General features: G+C 39.7%; 1 protein-coding gene across 1 annotated transcript in view; it reads right to left on the bottom strand.

Moving 5' to 3' along the window:
- Positions 1 to 5,501: 5,501 nt before the first annotated feature.
- hcn2b (hyperpolarization activated cyclic nucleotide-gated potassium channel 2b) overlaps positions 5,502 to 21,179 on the bottom strand; it is a 52,406-nt gene continuing 36,728 nt past the window's right edge. The window contains exons 7-9 of the mRNA XM_023286241.3: positions 20,713 to 20,953; positions 15,875 to 16,039; positions 5,502 to 10,641 (exon numbers count right to left, since the gene is read on the bottom strand). Coding sequence (XP_023142009.1) covers positions 9,683 to 10,641; positions 15,875 to 16,039; positions 20,713 to 20,953 — 1,365 coding nt within the window. The 3' untranslated portion in view covers positions 5,502 to 9,682. The remainder of the gene's footprint in view (positions 10,642 to 15,874; positions 16,040 to 20,712; positions 20,954 to 21,179) is intronic.

The following is a 21,179-nucleotide window of genomic DNA, read 5'->3' as shown; positions in this document are numbered from 1 at the left end:
TTTTGGGCCCTTTTGTTGGTTTTATTCTACAGGTAAGTAGAGAGGAAGACAGGAAAGCAGGGAAGACCTGGAGTAAAGGGCCATGAGCTGGAATTGAACCTGCATGTTTGACTCAGTCCTGTTTATGAGCTGCCCTCTCAACCAGTTGAGCTACCTGGGCACCTATTTTCCATTTGTTGGACGACATACTAAACTATGACTTTTTTCCCACATTTAGGACGACATAGTTGTTTTTTGCGCCCTGTTGTTGGTTTTATTCAATAAGTAAGTAGAAAGGGATGACCTGCAGTAAAGGGCCACAAGCTGGAATTGAGCCTGCGTCGCCAAGACAGTCCTGTTTACGAGTCTCCCTCTCAACCAGTTGAGCTACCTGAGCACCTTTTTTCTGTTTGTTCGACGACATACTAAACTATGACTTCTTCGTGATATTTTGGACGACATACTAAACTATGATGTTTTTGTCACATTTTTTAATGACATTTTGGAAGACATATTAAACTACTAGAAAAGCACTCAGAGAGCGCAGTTCTCCGCCAAGGCTGTTCGGCTGAGGTATTATTTCCGACGAATGAAATATTTAATAATAAATGACCTTGTGCTGAGCACAAGCATGTGTTGTGCATGTGCATGTTATGTATGGATACCAACTTGCAGGTAATTGACACAATGTTCACGTCATGGTTACAGTGATACCGTGCCGGCAGCTATATCTCGCAATGGGAAATCCTTAACAAAGCCATGGATCCAGACTATAAGCTGCATCACTTTGAAAATTTAATGAACTGGTCCTTGTGTCATTTCTGACCTCCCCTGAAAATTTCATCCAAATCTGTTGGTCCATTTTTGAGTAATGTTTCACAGACAGACAGACAGACAGACAGACAGATTCACAGACAAACGTATGCCAATAATCACATAACTCTGCTGTTCCTCAGTGAAGTAACTATAAGGATAATGATCTATATCCAACCTTGTAGTTTTTATGTAATCCTGCTTATAGACAAAACGCAACAAAACACACTGAAAACTGAGAAATTATTTCCCAAATCCTAAAATGTCTTCACATGAACGGAGCATTGTAAAAACAGTTGACAGTGAGAGTCATGGCAGCATTTGTCTAATTTTTTTTCTTTTCTTTTTTGCAACTGGTCTCAAAAATTATCCAGTTCATGGTTCAAAGTAGTGATACAATCCAAACCATGATTTTCTTGATATGTTGCACTCTTAGTACTTGATCCAGTCACCAGTATGAGTAGACATATTAATCATTCATGTCTTTCATCCCAATAATGATTGTGATCCCAGTGTCGTTTTTAGCTGTAATTCTTTGAGAATTAATGTCCTTTTTGTAAACTTGTGGGCCTGTAAAAGCCTTTAAGATGACAGCATGTTATCTGTGCAGGAGAAGAGCAGCAAGCTCAGAATCTGCCTCTAGAACAGTAATAAAATAAATTTGCCAATACTGACAGACTTTTTTGTGTTGGACATTGCCATGTTGTCAGATAAATTTTAAGTGTCTTTATAGTTGATAAAAATCAGTGGCTCAGTGATTTACTCCATCAGATTCGTGTATTTCTCTGAGCAGTTACTGCAATCTGCTGGCAGTTCAGCTCGACGTGAGTCAAGCGGCGGCTCTAAACTGGTCATGAGTGTGAATGTGACGCACTGTGATAAAGTGAGGGCCTGTTTCCCTGTCTCACACTTAAAGCATGTTGGAATAGTCGACAGCCCAATATGGCCAGAAACAAAACTAAGATGGTGGAAGTGATTAATTGTTTAGTGAAAATGTTCTTTTTAAAACTGAAAAACAGATAAATATTTACTATACACAGTAAAAAAAAAAAAAGAAAAAGAAAAAAGAAATGCAGCCAAATTCTAACAGTAGTGTACTGTTTTTCCAAAGTATGGTTAAATACTGGAAAATCTGATGTCTTTTTGAAACCAAAAATAAAACAATGACCCTGAACAGCAGGCTAGTGTAACAACTAATGCTGAGAATTGAACAAAATGTGTTCACATAACACTGTTTAGACTAGCGACTTGATTTAGACAGCTAAGAATAATATCGCCGACTTTACACTGATGTTTGGTGTTTCTTACTTTTCTTTTTTTTTACATTAAGTTAAATAATTTTTCTTTGTTTTTTAAGATCCATTTAATACAGTACAGTTAGTCATATATTGTTACTGCCATTGACAAAATGTTCCCAATCTATAAAAATGTAACACATCTTTTACACTTTTTTTTTTAGGTGTTATAGTGGTATATAAATGTTAAACAGAGTTAGTGGATCGTAATTTTGGATCATAAAGATTGAAGACGTATTGTAACTTATGCTATTTATCTGCAATTCACAGCAGTGTTTATACATTTTAACAGAAGAAACTGTTGTAAATTTACAGGAAACTACAGTTAAAGTTAATGCTGACTATAGTGACAAAAACTATGTAAATGCAGCATATTAGTGGAAAGCTCAGTCACTGTAAAAAAAAATAGTGTAGAAGTAGAGTGTAGAATAGTTTAATAAATTATACAACAGTTAACTGTTTAAATAAATTTCAATAGAAACACTTAAAATACTTTGAAATACAACCACAGCTGCCTGTATTTTTACTTTAATTTTACAGGAAAACTTCTTACATTGTGACCTATTTTGAGAGTAAACGCCAAACTATGACGTGATAATCTGCAGTAGGATAATAGCGGATGTACCAAACAGTATGTCAGCGTATGAAGCTACACCTGCAGGAGTAAGTGTTTCTTATCAGACAGCAGTGTGGAGCTTTTATACAGGCCTTTATTCCAGCCGCAGGATCTCCAGACTGCAGACACTGTGGAGGTGTTGGTCGCTATCGGTCAGACATGCCAGAGCTGGAAGCCACTTCCTGATAGCTGCACCACTCACACTCACCGAGACCACTTTGATTTCCCTGCCAGGGTCCTGGGCTGCCCGGCATATCTGCTGCCCCGTGGCGTCACGAGTGGCCCGGCACTCAGCGGCTCTACAGCAGGGGAGCAGAGTGTACAGACAGACGGACAGACGGACGGACGGACAGATCTGGAGGTAGGAAACAGGGTCAGAGCTCTCTGACAGCAGGGGAGAGGAAGCTGGGTGAGGAGGGGGCAACGGTGTTTGGGAGAGAGACAGGTGGTAGGTGTGTGTGTGTGTGTGTGTGTGTGTGTGTCAGTGTGAGTTGCTCTGACCTTTACTCTGACTGATGGGTTGATTAACAGCCTTCAAACACATACAGCAAACACACATCTGCTTCCTGATGCAGATGGGCAAGAAGGAAGCCCTGTACACATCAGTAAGATGTTAAAATCAGTTTTTAAATGTGTTATTTGGTCATTTATCTAATATATCTATTATAAAAAGTAGCTGTAAATTACGAAGTACAATCATCTACACGTCAACCTTTGAGAAGCAAACTCATACAATAAGCATAAGACTCCTCTTAAAATTAAGTATTAGTAACACTGAAGAGTCTTAGCCCTAATGTTTATTGCGGTCAGGCAAAACTGCAATTTTTAAGAATGTTTTGTCGGGTTTTAATCCTTACTATGTTAATTACTCTGTTAAATTTACACAATAAATAACACCGTAGGGTCTAAACTCCAATACTTAAACTCAGTTCCTAATGCCAGTCACTGTTTTCTCCAGGAAAACCCTCTGGCAACAGTTGTTGTTTTAAATGTGCTTTAAAAAAACGAGAATTAACTTGACTTTCCTCAAGAGACCGTCTGTCTCAACTAAGCAGGACAAAAACCCTTGTTGTCAAAATGGCAGTGCCAAAATGTGCCACTTAGGAATGGAAACTATTTTGGAGTTTTAATACAGATATGTAAGGTGTTTAAACTTTTTGAAATGTACATTAGAGTTTCAAAAAGTTCATGCAACAAAGAAGACCGGAGTTTTCAGTTGTATTATCTTTGAGAAAGCCTTTAAAAATAATTTTGAGATCAGAATTTCACAGGGATAAAGGGCCAAAGTTTGCAAAATCCAGTTTTGCATCATTTTTGTGCATAATGTTTCATTAGTGAGTTTAGAGACGAACAAAATATGAAGAAAGACACATTTCCTCATTTTTTTCCCCTATTTCTATAGATAACAGCTCAAAAAGGGCATCCTGAATGAGCCATTCAAGTTTGCAGCGTGTTATGTCACAACAGGTACGTTTCTGGCTCCTCCTCTTCCTCTGAGCTTCTTACAGCCACTAACTGCACAGAGAAGATGCATAGAAAGTTGTTCTGCAGCAGCTCTGTAAACATTGAATGATTATTTCTAATTTGAAAGTTAGGTTTTAATTTTTTGGGCAAATTATGTGTCAAAAGTCGGAATATTATTTTAGCAGCAAACAAGTGAGACACCTTTCTTGTTTACTGAATCTGTGTGAATTTGAAACTTAAGTCATCAAAAAGCACTTGTCTGAAATTGGTTCTATTGTTGGCTTTGAAAAAAATACAGTTATAAAGTCTTAGATCTGGAGCAACCGTTTAGTGGAATTAGGTTCAGCTTACTCAATAAAAGGAGCTAGGCAATTTCTTATCAAGTTGTTTCTTATATTGTTGTCAAAACTGTAATATTCAATAAAATCACAAACATATTATTTTGTAAAAGTGAAATTTGGGCCTGTATATATGCTGTAGTGGCATCAAGCAAGCCCCTGAATGCCATTAAGACAAGATAATTTACCAGAAAGTTTCTTGTAATGGCACAGAAAAAAAAGACCGTCCATCAAATCACTATTTGATTGATAGCTTGTTAAGATCCTAATATTTATTTCAGTCTTAAATCAAGTCTATATTTTCATCTTTTACTGGATCCCCTGGAGAGATTTCTTGGTAGAAACTGACCACCAGTGAGATCCTAGTACATTAATGTTCTATACGAGGTTAGTGAGGCTCCTGCACAGTGATGGGGTTGCACCTGCTTCTACCTACAACATGGATTCATCCTTACATGAATGTTCAGACTGACCAGGGAGGTAGAGGGAAGTGCAGCAAACTTCACTGTCAGGAATCAATAAGCACAGGGCTGCTGTGAATTATTCATAGTTCCAGATACCGAGAAGGACTAGACCTGGAAAAGTGGTGCAAAATGGACTAACGGAGGAACGGATAAATGTTTCTGTATGTAAAATGAGTTGTATTTTTAAACTGTGACCTATATTTGAACATTTTAAAATGCAGTTTTTTATTACAAACTGCATTCAAATACCCAGTTCTCTATTCAATATTTGGCACATGAAATATTGGGATCTTTTACTAGACTTGGCAGATAATCAGAAACAACCATGTAAACAGTCAATATTCTGACACTTGAACAACAACATGATGACTAACAGAAGGCAGAGGCTTCACCATCATGTGCCTTTATTGCATTGAGGAATTCTGCTTCTATTATGATGCAAAATTACTACCACACAGCCCGTTTGTGTTTATTTTTTCCCAACATGCCAACCCAAAAATGAATCAGCTAAACATGAAGCAGTGGAATCACACCGTATTCAAATACAATTTATTGGTTTTCCTTTGTACATGTATTGCAGTGGGATATAAGTGACAGTGATGTTTGCATTGTGAGGAGGTTTGCATTTTCTTTTTACAGCCACACACACAAAGAATATACTACATGTATGTGGAGACTACGATATTTGCTAGGCACTAGGTATGCACAGTACATATTATGGGATGTGACAACTGTAGAGTGGCTCAATAATAGAAAATCAGGTCCCTGACACAGAAAAAAACCAAATGAAAAACGCCTATACTGCACCGTTAATGTCTGATTTCACAGACCGTGACCGCCTGAGATCGTCTGCTTGCCTCAAGGGCGTTCATGATTCCTGCAGGAGAAGAGCGCAGTGTACATTAGCTAGCCTACATTTGTCTGCAGTATTTAAGGTATCGATTAGTCTGGCTTTGTACCAAGTCACTGTATTACTGAATGTCGTTATTCACACTAACAAGGTTCTGAGGATAAAGCAAGAATGAAGTATGCAAACAACAAAGTAAATAAATAGTGTAGTGTATCCCATGAAATACAGAAACAACTAGTATAAAAAAGTGCATTATGTAGTTTTCTAGTTGTTATTTGCTAAAAAGATAATAATAATGTTAGACACAAAATCACATCCTTGCTCGATTCAAATGAACAGCCCTTGTAGATGCACGTTTTAAACACTCTGAATCACCATCCGTTACTCCCATTGATGAAAACTGTAATGGTAAATACTGCAGTTCTAACTGTAGTATTGAAGATAAGAAAAACGAAAAAAAAAGAAAGAATTTTTGAAAAGCACAACTTTGCAAATACAGACGCTTCTGTTGATGTTGCTGCTGCGCTTGCATGCATGTGTGCAGCCCAGATGCTATCCTAAGCAAAAGCCTTGAGGGTGTATTGAAAGAGCTGAACAGCTGAGTTGTTGTAACATTTACATAACACTAAACATGTTTGTAAAGTTGCAAAAAGGAGCTAAAAATGCACTTACACAGTTTCTGGGCAACATGCTAATTAGGTGTGAGCGGTAAACAGTATCAAAGGGAGAATAAATCTGAAAGCGCCGTCGGTAAAAGGAGCAGGTTTCGCTAATTTACTCGGGTGTGAGATTAGAAAACTAAACAAATAAGAGTAAGAAGAGTCATGCAGACCTCACAGCAACTGGCACAGGATTATATACAAACTCTGGATGGTTCTGTGAGCGACTGTAGAAAAAGAAGTGATACGTCTTCTGCAAAGCAAAAGTTTTTCTTCTGCTTTAATTATAATGTTCAAGTAATATCGGTTCACACCAGATGATAATATGCAGTTTGTCAGAGACTAAGATGAGATTCCTTTTTCAAACATTTTTTAGTAGGTCTACAGTAGTTTATAGTAAACTAGGATACATAAATAAGCAGTCAGGTTTACATGAAACACACATAGAAATAACTAAGTTGTTTTTAGTCAAGAGTGTGATTTAAATCTGAATATTTGCTTCCAACAACAAAATATCAGTAAAGTTTGGAAAATCAATCCGAAAGCTGAAATATTGCATCTCCATTAACATCTCAAAGATACAACAGAACATCATATGCATAAAGGTGACCACTTGCTCTTTTTCAAACAGTTATTGCTTTGTGTGATAAACATCACTTTCAGACAATACGACTGAATGAGTTTAGTGTATTATTGACTGATTTGCCTGAAATTTAGTGAGATTTGCATACAAAACACTCCACAAACTTTGGTGTGATTCTCTTCATTTTTAAGTTGAAAATTGTGGGGTTGATTTTGAACAATTAAGCTTGAGAATATCTGCGATTTGAGTTTAGGTACTGATCCTGACCACCTTTTGCTGCAGATCCTGTTTTCTGTTTCTCTGTGCGATCTCCAGTTAAGTTAAATAAAAATTAAAAAAAAAAAAATCTGCAAACTAATTTTGTCACCTAATGCATTTTGTGTCCTAAGACAGTGCCTCCAGGACACGATGTGAATTTCAGTAAAACACCACGCTCATAACAAGCCTCTATTAATTATTTTTTGAGCATCCAAATAGGTTCCACAGGGCATAATTTGGGCATAGAACAAAAACACAACAGACCTAAAAAAAAAACACTGTGTAAAAATACTTAAAAACCTTCAACTTTGTCCCATTCAGAAACTCTCAAGGTGGATAACAACGCAGGAGCCGAAACTAAACAAAATGAAAATGCAAAATGATCATAGAAGAGGAACTCATTATTGGCACTGTATAATGAAATCCAATTGAAGGAGAATAATAACAGTCCCAAACAGACCCGAGGGATTCCAATTTCCACTCTCATTACCCAGTAATGGCTCGGGCATTAGTGAGATGAGGTGAATAGAATGTCAGGTCCAGGAGAAAAGGTTCCCTTCCTAATGCTTTTGGACACAAATCAGCGGCATCCGATGAACTCTTATTGAGGCATTTATAACAGAGGCACACTGCAATATACATCCTGCAAAAATATCCGCACTGTCCTTGGCTGTTGATCAAAACTGTAGCGTTATAACAGCAGGGTTGAGCTTCGCAGCAGTTTCAATATCTGTGTGAATTGACTTTGGCATAGCGACACGTCGGCCAAACTGCTGCTGGAGGAGAGTGAGATTCAGGGTTAGAAAAGAAATGGATTCATGGATTTACATTGTGATGATCTGAATTTACATTTTGACTCGTATAAAATTTCTTGTAATTAACTGGCAGTGTCTCTCTTCTAAGATACAGTAGAATATTGTGTGGCATATTACTACTCACATGACTATGGTCCATACACCCATCAAAACCCATTCTAAATCAGCTGTAAGACAGGGTGTTGCTTATTTTAATTGGGAATATTCTCACTAAGCCATGTTCATTCATTAGTCTTAAATCTGCATTAATCAATTGCTAACTTCTGGAGTGCCATCTTTTTCCTTATTATGTCTGTAAAGATTATTTTTCTGGGCTCCCCACATAGCTCCACTTTGGTCTCCACCAGCGTATGAAGAAAATGTTTGATTTTCGTCATGAACTAGCTGCTAAATATGTCTTTCATTCTTTCTTTCATTATAAAGCAGCTTCTTGCTCAAAGTGGTGAAAGAGATGAGGAGGTTTGTGGATCTTAAACCAAAACAATGAGCTAAAAGAGGCTAGAAAGCTACAATGAGATCCAGAGTTGAGTGATCTTTCTCTTTTGGTTCACTGCACTTAGTCATTTGATTCACTGTTAATATTATGTGTATTGATTAATGCAGCTTTAAATGAAACAAACATGCAGACATTTCCCATAGAAATCGATGGCTTGGCTGGAACAAGACAATTTGTCCCACAGCTGTAATTTCAGTATGAAGGATATATTCATTGTCTTTGATCTGAAATGCCCCCGGACTCATATTTGTCTGACTATCAGAGGCAGGGAAGACTTACAAAAGAGGCCGACTGAATTCTGAAAATGTCATTTTGATTCATAAATATACTCATTCATCCATTTGTAACAATAGAGTGGGGAAAACATGGCTTAAAATATTTGTGAACATAAGGGTATTCAAAGGGGAGTGCTTTTACCTTGTATTTTTATATCACACTTAATATTGTCCAGTTTTGTGCTTAGAAATTTGGTCTTTAGAGTTTTTCATGGGAATCCTTGAAAAACACAAAAAGCACTCCAGTCTGTATGATTTTTTTTTTTTTTTAACAAAACTACATTTACTCTTATGCCTGTGTGAGAAGATCATCTTTTTCAGCCAGCCTACCAACAACGTGCGATAGATACAGTAGTTAAACCTCACTAAAGTGCCAACTTCTGATATCTGAAGCAGGTCCCTGAATTTCTTTTAACCCCATCTAACCCCAAGTTTGCATTAAATGAGGTGAATGAGAGGATAGTGAAGCAATTATGCCCATATTGTTGTCGACTATGTTGTGAAATAAAGATGCTACTTCACCACTACCAATCTGTGCAACTACTGTGTGAGTACAAACATCTCAATGCTGCAGTTTTCAAACATCTCCATACAGACTTTATTATGTTAGAACAGTCTCCTCTCTTCCCTGTTGCTGCTCACTCAACATTCATACATTCGGATAGTCAAACTAGAGTAGACGGAGGAGGAACTGTAGGGAAGAGAACACGAATTTCCCCTAGTTCCTGCAGTCGAGCTCCCCCACTGAGTCACGTTTCCAGCACAATTTAATTAAGATCACAAGTTTGAGGATAGCCTGGATCTGACTTTGATGTGGTCTGTCTCAGGAAGGCTCGATATTGAGTCCTTCTTGGGTAGTCCCGAGTCCCCTAGACCTGTTCCCAGACCTCCTACTGCCAGTCCTGTGCCAGGAGTGAAACCAGGCACAGAACCAGGCAGGGATGCTACAGGAAATGCTCCGACGGACATTTGGTGGGGGAGTACTACCCTATGTGGTATAGCGCTCCGGACGCCTGTAAGACCTGTTGGGGTCTGAGGGGGTCCAATGGAAGTGGAGGAGACTCGTGTTGATTGGGGAGGACTAGGGGCACCTGGTTGTACCCCCTCATGAGGCAGTGAGGGCTGAGAGGCTGACAGCGCCCTGGCATCTTGGCTCAGGCTGCCCATTTGCAAGGAATGGGTACTCTTATGTGTGCTGGGCCGGTGTGCAGGGCTGGTTATGTGCTGCTGGGCTAGAGAAAGCTGGGAGCCTGAGGTAGGACTGGCTCCATACTGGAATGATCGTCCTCCAACCACCAGTGGGCTCTGGACAGGAGGGCTGGACAGAACCGGAGCAAAGGCACCAGAAGCAAGAAGTTGAGACTGCAGTGGAGAGGCTGATACAGGGCTGGAAACGCCTTGTATCACCTGGAATCTCCTCACCATCCTGGGAGACTGCAGGGTCCCTGTTCCCACCGAGTTCCCTTGCACGGGGGGACAAAAGTTCATGGCTACGGCCTGCTGCAGAGTGGCAATTGCTGAATTCTGGGGCTGGGTGGAGGAACCTGAAGGAGTATAGATCCCACCAGGCAGAGGAGGCGTCATGGACATGGCCCGAGGTCGTGGAACATCCACCTGTTGTACCATCTCCCGATCGTATTTAACTATTTCCTGGATCATCTCGTTCTCACGATTGTTGAAAACACCTGAGTTGAGATCATGCTGAACTTTGTGCATCAGGATTGAATTCTTCTTGCCTGTAATGACACAAAGATGGGAAATTGCAACAGTTTTAGTTGTGCAACTGAAGTTTTGCTACCTTGCATTTCTTCCAACCTTATTTTTAGTCTTTTTCTTTTGCTTAACAAAAATAATCAATCACCTTTACATTTTATTCTACCAGAGGTAAAATAAAAGGTCCAGCCTTGCTGGATCTGCAGTTTTTGGTCAACTATATTTTTCTGTACACATAAAATCCATCACTGAAAAACACATACAGAAAAAAAAGGATAACAACTCAGACACTCATTCCCTGTGATGAACATGGGCAGACAGTGTTTTTGCAAACTCACTTCAGTGCAGAAGATATGGGACAGAGCATGTCCATTGTTAGAATGTTTGTTTACTCTGGTTCTCTGCATGCATTAGCCCGCCAGAAAAAGATAATTATTACCTTGATGCAATTCCAACTGTGTATATATGTAGCCATCGAAGAGGAATTACTACTCCCAACTAGCTTAAGTCCCATCAGTTTGCAGCACCAAGAACAACTGAGGCATTCCCTACTGATTTAATGGTATGCCATATGAAGGAGCCACAAGCTCAACAAACCATAAACAAGAGACAAGTGCTGGAGATAGAACTCCATGTTCCACCTACTATGCATCTAAGACTCGCATCTGTGGCTCACTTGTGTTTAATGAGATGTTGGCCAGCTGCATGCCCTCTTTAGATCCAAAGGACTAGGTTAGCTTTGGCTTATTAGAAGCATGGAGATGGCATCAGAGTTGCCTGCAGTGCACTGCATCCAGCAGCAGTTCAAAGCACAGCTGGATGCAGTGGTCCCAACTTTACAAGCAGATGTGCAGCTGACTTGAGGGCAAACAGAGACATCACCATCTCAGACATGAGTGTAGTGGCAAAAAAAGAAACAACAAATGCTTGAGCAAGCACTGAATCTGTTGACTTAACTTTAGCGCCCACTTTTTGTATTTGGTGGTACAGCAGAATTCCCAACTGCAATGTCTCCAGAAAAATAAGCAAGGCAGAGAGGACACACCCAAATATAAGAGGAGAGCTGTGGTATATACACTCTATCAAGGAGCTACACGAAACCCTTGACAGGAGTGAAGCCAAAATTAACTACAAGACTCTTCGCCTTCCTGACATGCCTTCGCACTATATCATACCTCAGTTCCGTCGTCTCTCATGACTCATATGAAGGTCATGTCACTTTACGAATCTCACATGTGACCTCAACAAGTCTCTCGAGTGTGATCTCAGGCCGTGAATATCTCACAGAAATGTACTCCTTCTCACCCGTACGTAAAACTGATGAAGCCTCTTCAAAGCACTTCAGACTAAAAGAGCAAGTCCCAGTTTCCTTCTGCCATTACAGATTTGAGATAAGACTTGTAGAAGGCACCTGGATTTAGGAAGCTGGCCAGTGAACTGTAGAATTGCACTTAGTCCTGAAAAAGCTGGTTAATGCTGGGTATCTCTCTGAAAGTAGAAGTGCATTTGAGCAGAGGACCCATCCAGGATCACAGAGAAAAACATAATGGGATCACACAAGTTCAAACTCACTATTGTTAGATTGTTAGCCTGAGTGATGAATTTACAAGTTCTTCTCTCTGGTGTAATGATCAGGAAGGGGGATGGAGCAGGTAAACCGAGTTCTTGTTTCAGCTAAACCTTTCTAACCAGAATATGACTTGCTCTGATTTGTGAAGAAAATTAACTAAAGATACAGTGAGGCAGACAACACCTCAACATTTCAGCTGCTACCTTTATTAACCACATAATAAATTCAAGAAAAAAGGAAAAAGTCTGTTGTAGGTGAGCATTAGATACACAATCTACCCAGAACTGCTACAGAATGAGGTTCAGGTAATGAAGATTCCTTGATGAATGATATCATGTGATGGGCAACAAATGCTACAGGACTTAAAGGTTGACACCAACGGCAAGATTTTGGCTCAGTCTTAGCTTTAGCTGCATCCAGATGATCCGACATCTGTTGTTTCTTGGGGACAAAGGGGGACTCAGCGGAAATGGGCATGCAGAGAATTTTCAGTGTGGTAACTGTAGCAGTGGATGTACCGTAGCTCTTCTGTGCTACTGTCACTGGCAGTGGGCTCGGTTCTCTGGTGCAGAAGGCGGTCCAGAAAGCTGACTAGAAAGTGAAGTTATTAGTCAGTGCAACAGCCTGAGAAACACTCACATAACCAAGAGGTCAAAAAGCCTGGCCATGAACTTGTTCCTTCCCAACACAGTCAGCTAACTAGCCAGAAGGAGGAGCTTCGGAGGGGGCAGATGATGATTGTGATGAACTGAAAACACACAGTCTGGCAGCCTAAGCTTGGTTTCAGGGTCCTTTCTCAAAGTTTGGAAGGAGGAGGCAGAGGAATCCCCATTTGGTGTGCAGCATATTGGAAAAGCTTGGCAGTAACGCAGAGAGTGTTCTTAGTTTCTCAAATATACAATCTTTCTTGTTGTACATCCTCCTGAGGATGCTATAAACTGGCAGCATAGGCCTCTGCTAGCCAAATGTCCTTCCTGAGGAAACACGGATGGCAAACAGATGCTACAAGTGACGAGAAAGGGCGACAATAACTTGCTAAGAGCACTTGAGGGTGAGCTGAAAGCAGATGGTAGGCCGAAGCTGCCTCTTTTGCAGAACTTACTGATGCAGGCATCCAAAGATATAACACATTCTGTGCATCACTGCCTTCTCAACAATGCCTATTCATTACCGAGTAACACCTCCATCCCCCATCCAATCACGGCCCTGCAGTTTCTTCAGCAGATTTTATGTGACACTATGTACATGGCATTGTAATGAATAATAACTCACATACTCAAGGTTCTACTACAACCGATAGTTCCCAACAGCCAACACAATGTGATACATATAGACTTAAAGACAATGTAGAACAGTCTATCTGCCTGGCAACAAAGCCAAAGAGTTTTTTTATAGACAGGAGTGGATGTCTGATAGCAACCGTGGTTCCATTAAATATATGAATAGATTTCTGGTTGCAAATACTCATAAAAAAATCATAAAACTTGTCAATCTTGAAGTATAATTTTTAAGCAGGAATCTTAACCCTTTGAACTCCTTGCATTTTCTGGCTGTTTTTAACCTCCTGTCACATTTTTAGTCACTGTGGAAACATTTTTTTCGCTGAAAAAAAGCTAAAACCATCTTTTATGCAGTATGACAAAGTTAAAATGTTGTCATTCATTAAAAAAACAGCAAATTAAAGCTGAATTTCTTTATTCTTTTTTAAATTATTTTACCTGGAATCAATATGTAAAACAATAATTAAAAGGAAAAAAGGAGAGATTCTTTGATGACTTATTTCACAAAAATTGTGCCTCGTAGTGTTACAATATTGGAAAAAAGAAATTGTGGCACATACATACTGTAGATGTTCTGCTATTTACATTTTTGCAATCTCTACAAACGAGCTGTTTTTTTTCTACTATTTATACTCTTTATACTATTGTTGGAAGATATTTCACCGTGCAGAATGTATCTTTTAACAACTTGCTGACAACATGCTCCACTGTATACTGTTTTTGACCGAGGTCGCATTCATTACATTGCTCAAGCATGTTTTTATTTTCTGTCACTCTGTTTTGTTTCCATGCTTGTCACCTATCTGATCTATGTCAGCACTCCTTGCAGTTCTGCCAAAATAATTTTTTTCCAGGTTGGTTGCAGCTGAGTCATTAATAGCTTCATGGTTTCACTGTGGACCTCAGATGGTTTTAGTTTTTTTTTTTTGAGTATCTAGTTAGAGGTGGAGCACCACTTTATTTATAGCATCTTTTTATATAACACATTTACCAAAATTACAACCTTAGTTTTAGTTACACTTTCCAACAGAACAGATAAGTAGTTTTAAGATGGCTGAAAATTCAACAATTCTTCCTGTTTTTTGCAGTCTCCGGCTCTGATAAATGGTGTAATTTTGGTGATTTTACATAACAACATCCCTTCAAAACCTGCTGGTGGGTTCTGGAGTTTAGAGGGTTAAGGAGATTTATCCAACTATTTCTCATAGCAGTTAAAAGAAACAAATGTTGTGGGTTTGAGTTGGGATTTTATAGATCTAAAATGGCTTCTGATAGCCCACGATGTGTTTGATCCAGATGTTTTTCCTGACAATGACTTTTAAAAAAGCCAAACAAAAGAGCACATTTTTAACGAATAACATGCATCAAGTCACACATGGAGCCCAGTGGGAACATTTGTTTGGTGTTCAAGTCTTCATGCAGCCATGTCAGCCTCCATCCAAATATGTGAGCTGCTCATGTGTGGAATCTGGCTGCTATGGCAACAGCTGGCAGGTGGCACATGCAGGGCTCTTTTTTTGAAAATGTGAAGTGCAATCATGTGATGGGGGGATGTGACATCAGCCGCACTGCTGACCTTGGGGGGCAATGTTGAGAAGAGGAAGGTGGATCTACAGTCAGTGTGCCTGTTTGTGTTAACATGTTTGTGCATTCAAACTGAAACTGTTCACTCACTGCTGAGCCATCATATCACAAATCAAAATTAAACATCTCAAGGTTCTCAGATATCTGTTTTCCAAAATAGCAAATATGTGAAGCATTAAACTGCAGCACCATTAATACATTTTCACCCTGGGTTCCCTTCCTCCACCCGACACCACCCAGGCCTTGTTAGAATCATCCATACAGTATATCACAGCTGTCAGGCAGAGCAGTGTTTTGACAGAAACATGACACTAATGAATGAATACATTTTCTTTATGCTCCATTTCATCTCATGAGTGACTCATATGCTTATGAGACACCATACCTGTGGCTTTTATCAGTGAGGCGTAATGCTAATTATCCAGAACTAAATCTCCGAGACACATTTCAGAAATTAAATCTGGATGGAAATATGAAATCATTACCAGTTTCAGTGTGTTGCTTTGATTTTAAAGGTTTGTTTTATGTTAGTATAGGTCAGCACTATTACAGTTTTAGTATAAATTGGACAGATGGATTGGACTGAGGGGATCTATGACAGTATATGGGGTAACTATTTCTTACATTTTACTCTTCCAAAAATCAGCCTTGATCTACACCAAATGAAACTAAAGCTCTCAATCCTACAATTCCAAAAAAGTGTAGCTGTTTTCCCTCCTTTGCACACAACTTTTTCTAGTGCAATTTTATGTTGATGTCAAATAAAAGCACCAGCTGGAGTCTACAAGTCCTCCTCTTTGTTGAACAATGTTACGGTCTTACCTATCCTGTCCAATCTGTCGATGGCAACCGTCTCAAAGGCCCTCCTCATCATGGGATACTCCTCCAGGACCTCGTTGAAATTGTCCACCGAGAGAGAGTACAGGCGACAGTAGGTGTCTGCTCGCACGCTGGCCGTCCGTCTGCCACGGGTCAGTAGACAGATCTCTGGTGGGGTGAAAGAAAACCAGACAAGATTGAGAAAAATGGCAGACTGACAAATTTCCAGGTGTCAGACAAAGAAAAGAACAGAGACGCTACGAATGAGTGACTTATTGAGCAGTCTGACATCGATCACCAGTTATAAAACTGCCACAAAACTTTGATGTTAATTTTCTCTGAGCTGGAAAAATTTTTGGCCTTTAGCAAATCTGTGATCAAAATCAAAGTGTTTTATGCATGCAGAGGTCGTGACAGAGTATTTCTTCCATCACTGGAACAGCACTGACAGCTGTGTGAGGAAGCTCACACTATATTTAGAGATGTGCAGCTAAGCTTCGTTACATTCAGTTGTTCCCCTTCCCTTCCCTTACTATCTTCTTCTCTCTAGCTTTTCCTCTTTATGGGCTGGGGTGAACTGTTGTCTTGACAACCATATGCCCTCCTTTTCCTTCGCCTGAAAGGTCGACCTCCTGACTCTGTGGGAAAGAGTGGAAAGTCACGAAATGCAAGGAAATTCCGTTGGGAACAGGCACTGCACGGGATGGACTGTAACTATCTGTTTTGAAGTGAAGTGTGGTTCAGTAGCTTGGAAAACAAGCACATTTGCTTCCTTGATGAAAAGCCTGGCTGTGCATAAAAGATGGATGTGGCCACCATGACATCACTAATTGGTTTGTGGATTATCATTTTGAAATTTTGAGTTCGGAATCTGACCATCTGGCTGCATTTTTTTAAAATCAGACATAATGAAGTGGATATAACCGAGAACTCTAACGATGATATGGCAGCGACCTGTCAATGTCACCTCTGTTTTCTCATCTATTTTACTCTGAATAGGACCACAATTTACATGATTACATCATGTTGTATTCAAAAAGCCTTGAAATTAGTAATTGAGACCATAAACTAATTTGGAAAATGTTCACTGAGGTAAAAGTTGGTTGATTTTCTCATAAACTACTTCACAACTAGACTATTTTTGCAGCCAGAACAATCGCCCCCTGCTGGCTGTTAGAAAGAGTACGAGTTTAAGGCACTTTCCCATTGGCTCTCCCTTTCAGACCTCGAGGCTATACAGTGTGACTTCCTTTTGCCACCATAGACTTTACGTGAAACATGGACCTAGTTGCTGTGACATCACTCATTGGTTTGTGGACAATCACTCTGAAGCCTCAAATTTATAGTTTGACATCACCAACTTGGTCTGTTGAATCAGTCATATTATGAGAGTGGTGGATTGGACTGGAGAACCAAAGGACATTATGCATGGTGGTATGGTAGCAACATAGTCTTAAGGTAGCATCGCCCTAAAACAACACTGTGCTTTATCCCCCATTTCACTCTAAATGGGACCATAATTGCCAAAATAACATAATGCTATATTCAAAAACGCTTGAAACTAACAATTGAGGCCATAAACCCATTTGTAAAATGTGTAATGAAGTAACAGATTAATTGAGAAATAGACTAATTTTCTCATAGACTTCTATATAATCTGGCTCTTTTGGCAACCAGAAGAGTCACCCTCTGCTGGCTGTTGGCACTTCTGCATTGACTTAACTTTTCAGTCCCACTCCCACTACATTCATCTTTTATATACAGTCAATGCCATGCCCATTGAATATGAAGCTACTGCCAGTGATCAGTTAGCTTACCTTTGGCCTGGCTTCACGTAGTGCTAAACAAAGCCTACCACTAGCTCTGAAGGTCGTGAATACCAAAGTGTATAAACTGGACTCTTTCTTTCTATTACACTTTCTTTTCATACAGATTTTGCTTCGACTGGACAGAGTCAGGCTTGCTGCTTTTTTACCTTGTCAACTATATGTATGCCAAGCTAAGCTACCTGGCAACTGGTTGTACCCTTAGAATAAAGATATGAGTGAGATATAATTCTACTTGTCTCACTCTTGGAAATAAGAAAAAGACAACCTAAGATGTAAAACTATTCCTTTATGTTGGAAAATTGCAAAAATATTCATAGTGGTGAGACATAGGTCACAACTGTCTTCACTTGTATGTAAACACACACACATTGTCTTTAAACAGCAGAAGTAAACTATACATAAAATACATTCAGATACATTCACTGTGAGTCAGAACACAGTAGCTTTGTTTAGAGGTTACTGAAGTGAAATGTGATCATGTTTTCTGTCTGATAAAGGATTTATATTTTCCCGGTAGATTAAGGACTAATATCCTATACAGACAGATGATGCAATGTTTACTGTTATGTTGTTCGTGGTCAGCTGGTATAATGGAAATAAAAGCTGTAGAATTAACTGTATAAAGCCCTTCAGTTATTATGCTGTCTATTGATGAATGTTTATGGAAAAAAACAACAGTCTGCAGATGGGTTTTCTTTGTTATATAAGTTGTGCCCAGTCATGTTACAGAAACAGTGTAGGAGCTCCAACTTTTATGAAAGTTGTGTCACAACTCTCCTCAAACTGCCCCCAACATGCTTCTTTCATAGATTCTCACTTGGGATCCTCCTGGTTATACATAACACAGCCATTTGCATATTGCTAGCATCATTAGCATGCTGTGGGAAGTGCTGGTGGAGGATAATAGCAGTAATGAAACCACCAGGGCTGAATTAAAAGGTTGTTCAAACCGCTGGGTAACCATTTGTAGCTGACGGATCATACCACTGTCTCTGAAATGTGAAGAAAAACACTGGGAAGCTGTGAAGTGGATTTTCGCTGGGATTTGAATATTCCCTAGCACTATTTGGAATCATGACAGTTTTAACCTTTATCCTTCGAATTGGTTGCACCATTTCCCCATTCCTATTAGTAGACGATTTAAGCTAAGTTTTACTACCTGAAATTCCTCATTTTCTAGTCTCCATTTAAACATATTTTTATCTCTTCTCCTTGGGGAGGAGTTTGCTCATCATTGGAGGCATGATTCAGACTGTCAAAACGGTTGTCGTATAAAGTCTTCTTTATTCAAGTCTGACAAATTAATTGAGATGACGTCTTCAGGGGAATCTTTGGTTGGTAGGCGCTGCACAGGGATGGACTGTAACTGAGGGTTTTTAAATGGTAAAAGTGATTTATAAGCCTATTTGCTTCCTTGATGAGAAATCCAACTGTATAATAAACATGGGTGCAGCCACCGTGACATCAACCATTTTGAAATCTTGTTTTTTGAATTTTGCCATTGTTGCATCTTGCTCTTTTGAAACTAGATGTAATCGCAACCTGTCAATCGCATGTTTTATCATCCATTTTCCTCTAAATGGGACCTTAATTTACAAAATGAACATCAAGTGGTATTCAGAAAGTGTTAAAACTAGTGAATGAGACCATAAACTCATTCGGAAAATGTTAACCGAGGTAACAGATCAAGAGAGAAATTGACTCATTTCCTCATAAATCTCTATACTACCAGGCTTCTTTTTGCAACTAGAGAAGTCGCCCCCTGCTGGATGTTAGACAGAATGCAGTTTTAAGGCACTTCTGCATTCACTTTTCAGACCAAGTTGCTATCCAATCGGACTTCTTTTTGCAACTCAGGCTAGCCTTGGAAGACATAAGTATTAGAATTTGAAAGATGCAGGCACCTGCTAGGTCTATAGGATCAAATGAAAGATGTTCTGAGCTGTGCTACTGGAAATGTAGAATCCACTGTTTACATATTCAAACATATTATGAAAGTTTTGGAAGTCTAGCCTCACAACATTCAGTATATCGTTATGGTATAAATAAAGTGAATATGCAGTTGTACAGAATGTTGCAGTATTTTTAAGGCATCCACTTTTACACAGTCACATAGTTATTGTATGATATATGTAAACAGATAGGGATGTGATGGCAGTGGCTGGACAAGTAGTGGTTTGTTCTGCTAGCTTGCAATTTCAAGAAACTGAGCTACAAAGACATGGTATGATAAGGCTAAAGAAATAGAAATGAATGCTAGAAGATACAACCATTGCTTTCCAAGTGCAACGGTCTCTAACCAAAATCTGAAAGCAGAAGAAATTGCATGTAAGTTTCACAGTGATGTTAACATCTGCTTAGTAATTCAGAGACTTTACCACTCACACACTCCTGCAGTGGTTAAATCTTGTTGTCCCTCCAACCCGCTGCTTGTTTTGTTCAGATAGGAAGACCTGTGGCTTCCTACCTAGCGACAGACTCGGCTTTCAACAGTGTATGTTTGACATTGCAAATGGCCCCGTCGTCACCGTTCTGCCATGCTAATTAGCTGTTATTAATTGGCTGTGTGTGTATGTATGTGTGTGTGTGTTTGCATGTGCATGCCATGGATTTGTGTGACACTTTTCTCTGGGCAACTGCAACATGAACATCGCTGCCAGTGAACTCTGGCCGGCTGCAGAGGGCACCGGATGTTAGAAACGGAGCCCAAACAGTCAAAACCATAGGACTTACATGATAACAGTAATGAAAAAAGAAAGTATGTGTGTGTTATGCCTGTGCGGGTTTTATGGGCAGCAGCAGAGGCACCACATGCTCCTAAACAGCCACAGAGAAACAACAGCCGGTGGAAAGTGGGACAGAAGTGGCTGGAAGGCAGGGCTGCACAAGTAAAATGTCAGGGTGTTGTTTTCATTTTTCATTTTTGTTTTACATCTGCTTGTTGCTGTGATTCTCATCTAAGTAGTAAACACACATCTGGGGGATGTTACTGTAACGAAGACAGTGAGGTACCTCCGAAGTAGGAGCCGTCCATCAGCTTCATGCCCATGCTTCCTTTGGTCAGGACGGTCACCACCCCGTGCTGGATGAAGTACATCTTCTTGCCGATGGTGCCCTCTCTGATGATGTAGTCTCCGGGCTGGAAGACTTCAAACCTCAGTTTGGTCAGCATGGCCGTCACAAAGTTGGGATCGGCGTTGGCAAACAACGGCATGGAGGCCACCAGCTTGCGGCAGTTGAAGTTGACGATTTCCTAAATGGTGACAGCAGAAAGCCTTTGGGTTAGGGTTGTTTTTTTTTTTTTTGCATTGGGATCTGCAGCTAATGATACAACCACTGATTTCATAATGGCTGTGCATGAGAAATGTGGCGAATATTAGTTCTTTTTTTCAAAGTAAAACTGAAATACAGTAATAAAAACACAGTTTCCATTAATAACACGGTGCAGACTCAAGCCTTTTTGTAGCTATGTTCTTATT

Source organism: Amphiprion ocellaris, chromosome 2, assembly GCF_022539595.1.
Source record: "Amphiprion ocellaris isolate individual 3 ecotype Okinawa chromosome 2, ASM2253959v1, whole genome shotgun sequence".
In the NCBI taxonomy this organism is placed as follows: domain Eukaryota; kingdom Metazoa; phylum Chordata; class Actinopteri; family Pomacentridae; genus Amphiprion; species Amphiprion ocellaris.
The sequence above is the reverse complement of the archived record's forward strand: the minus strand, read 5'-3'. Positions and strand labels throughout refer to the sequence as shown.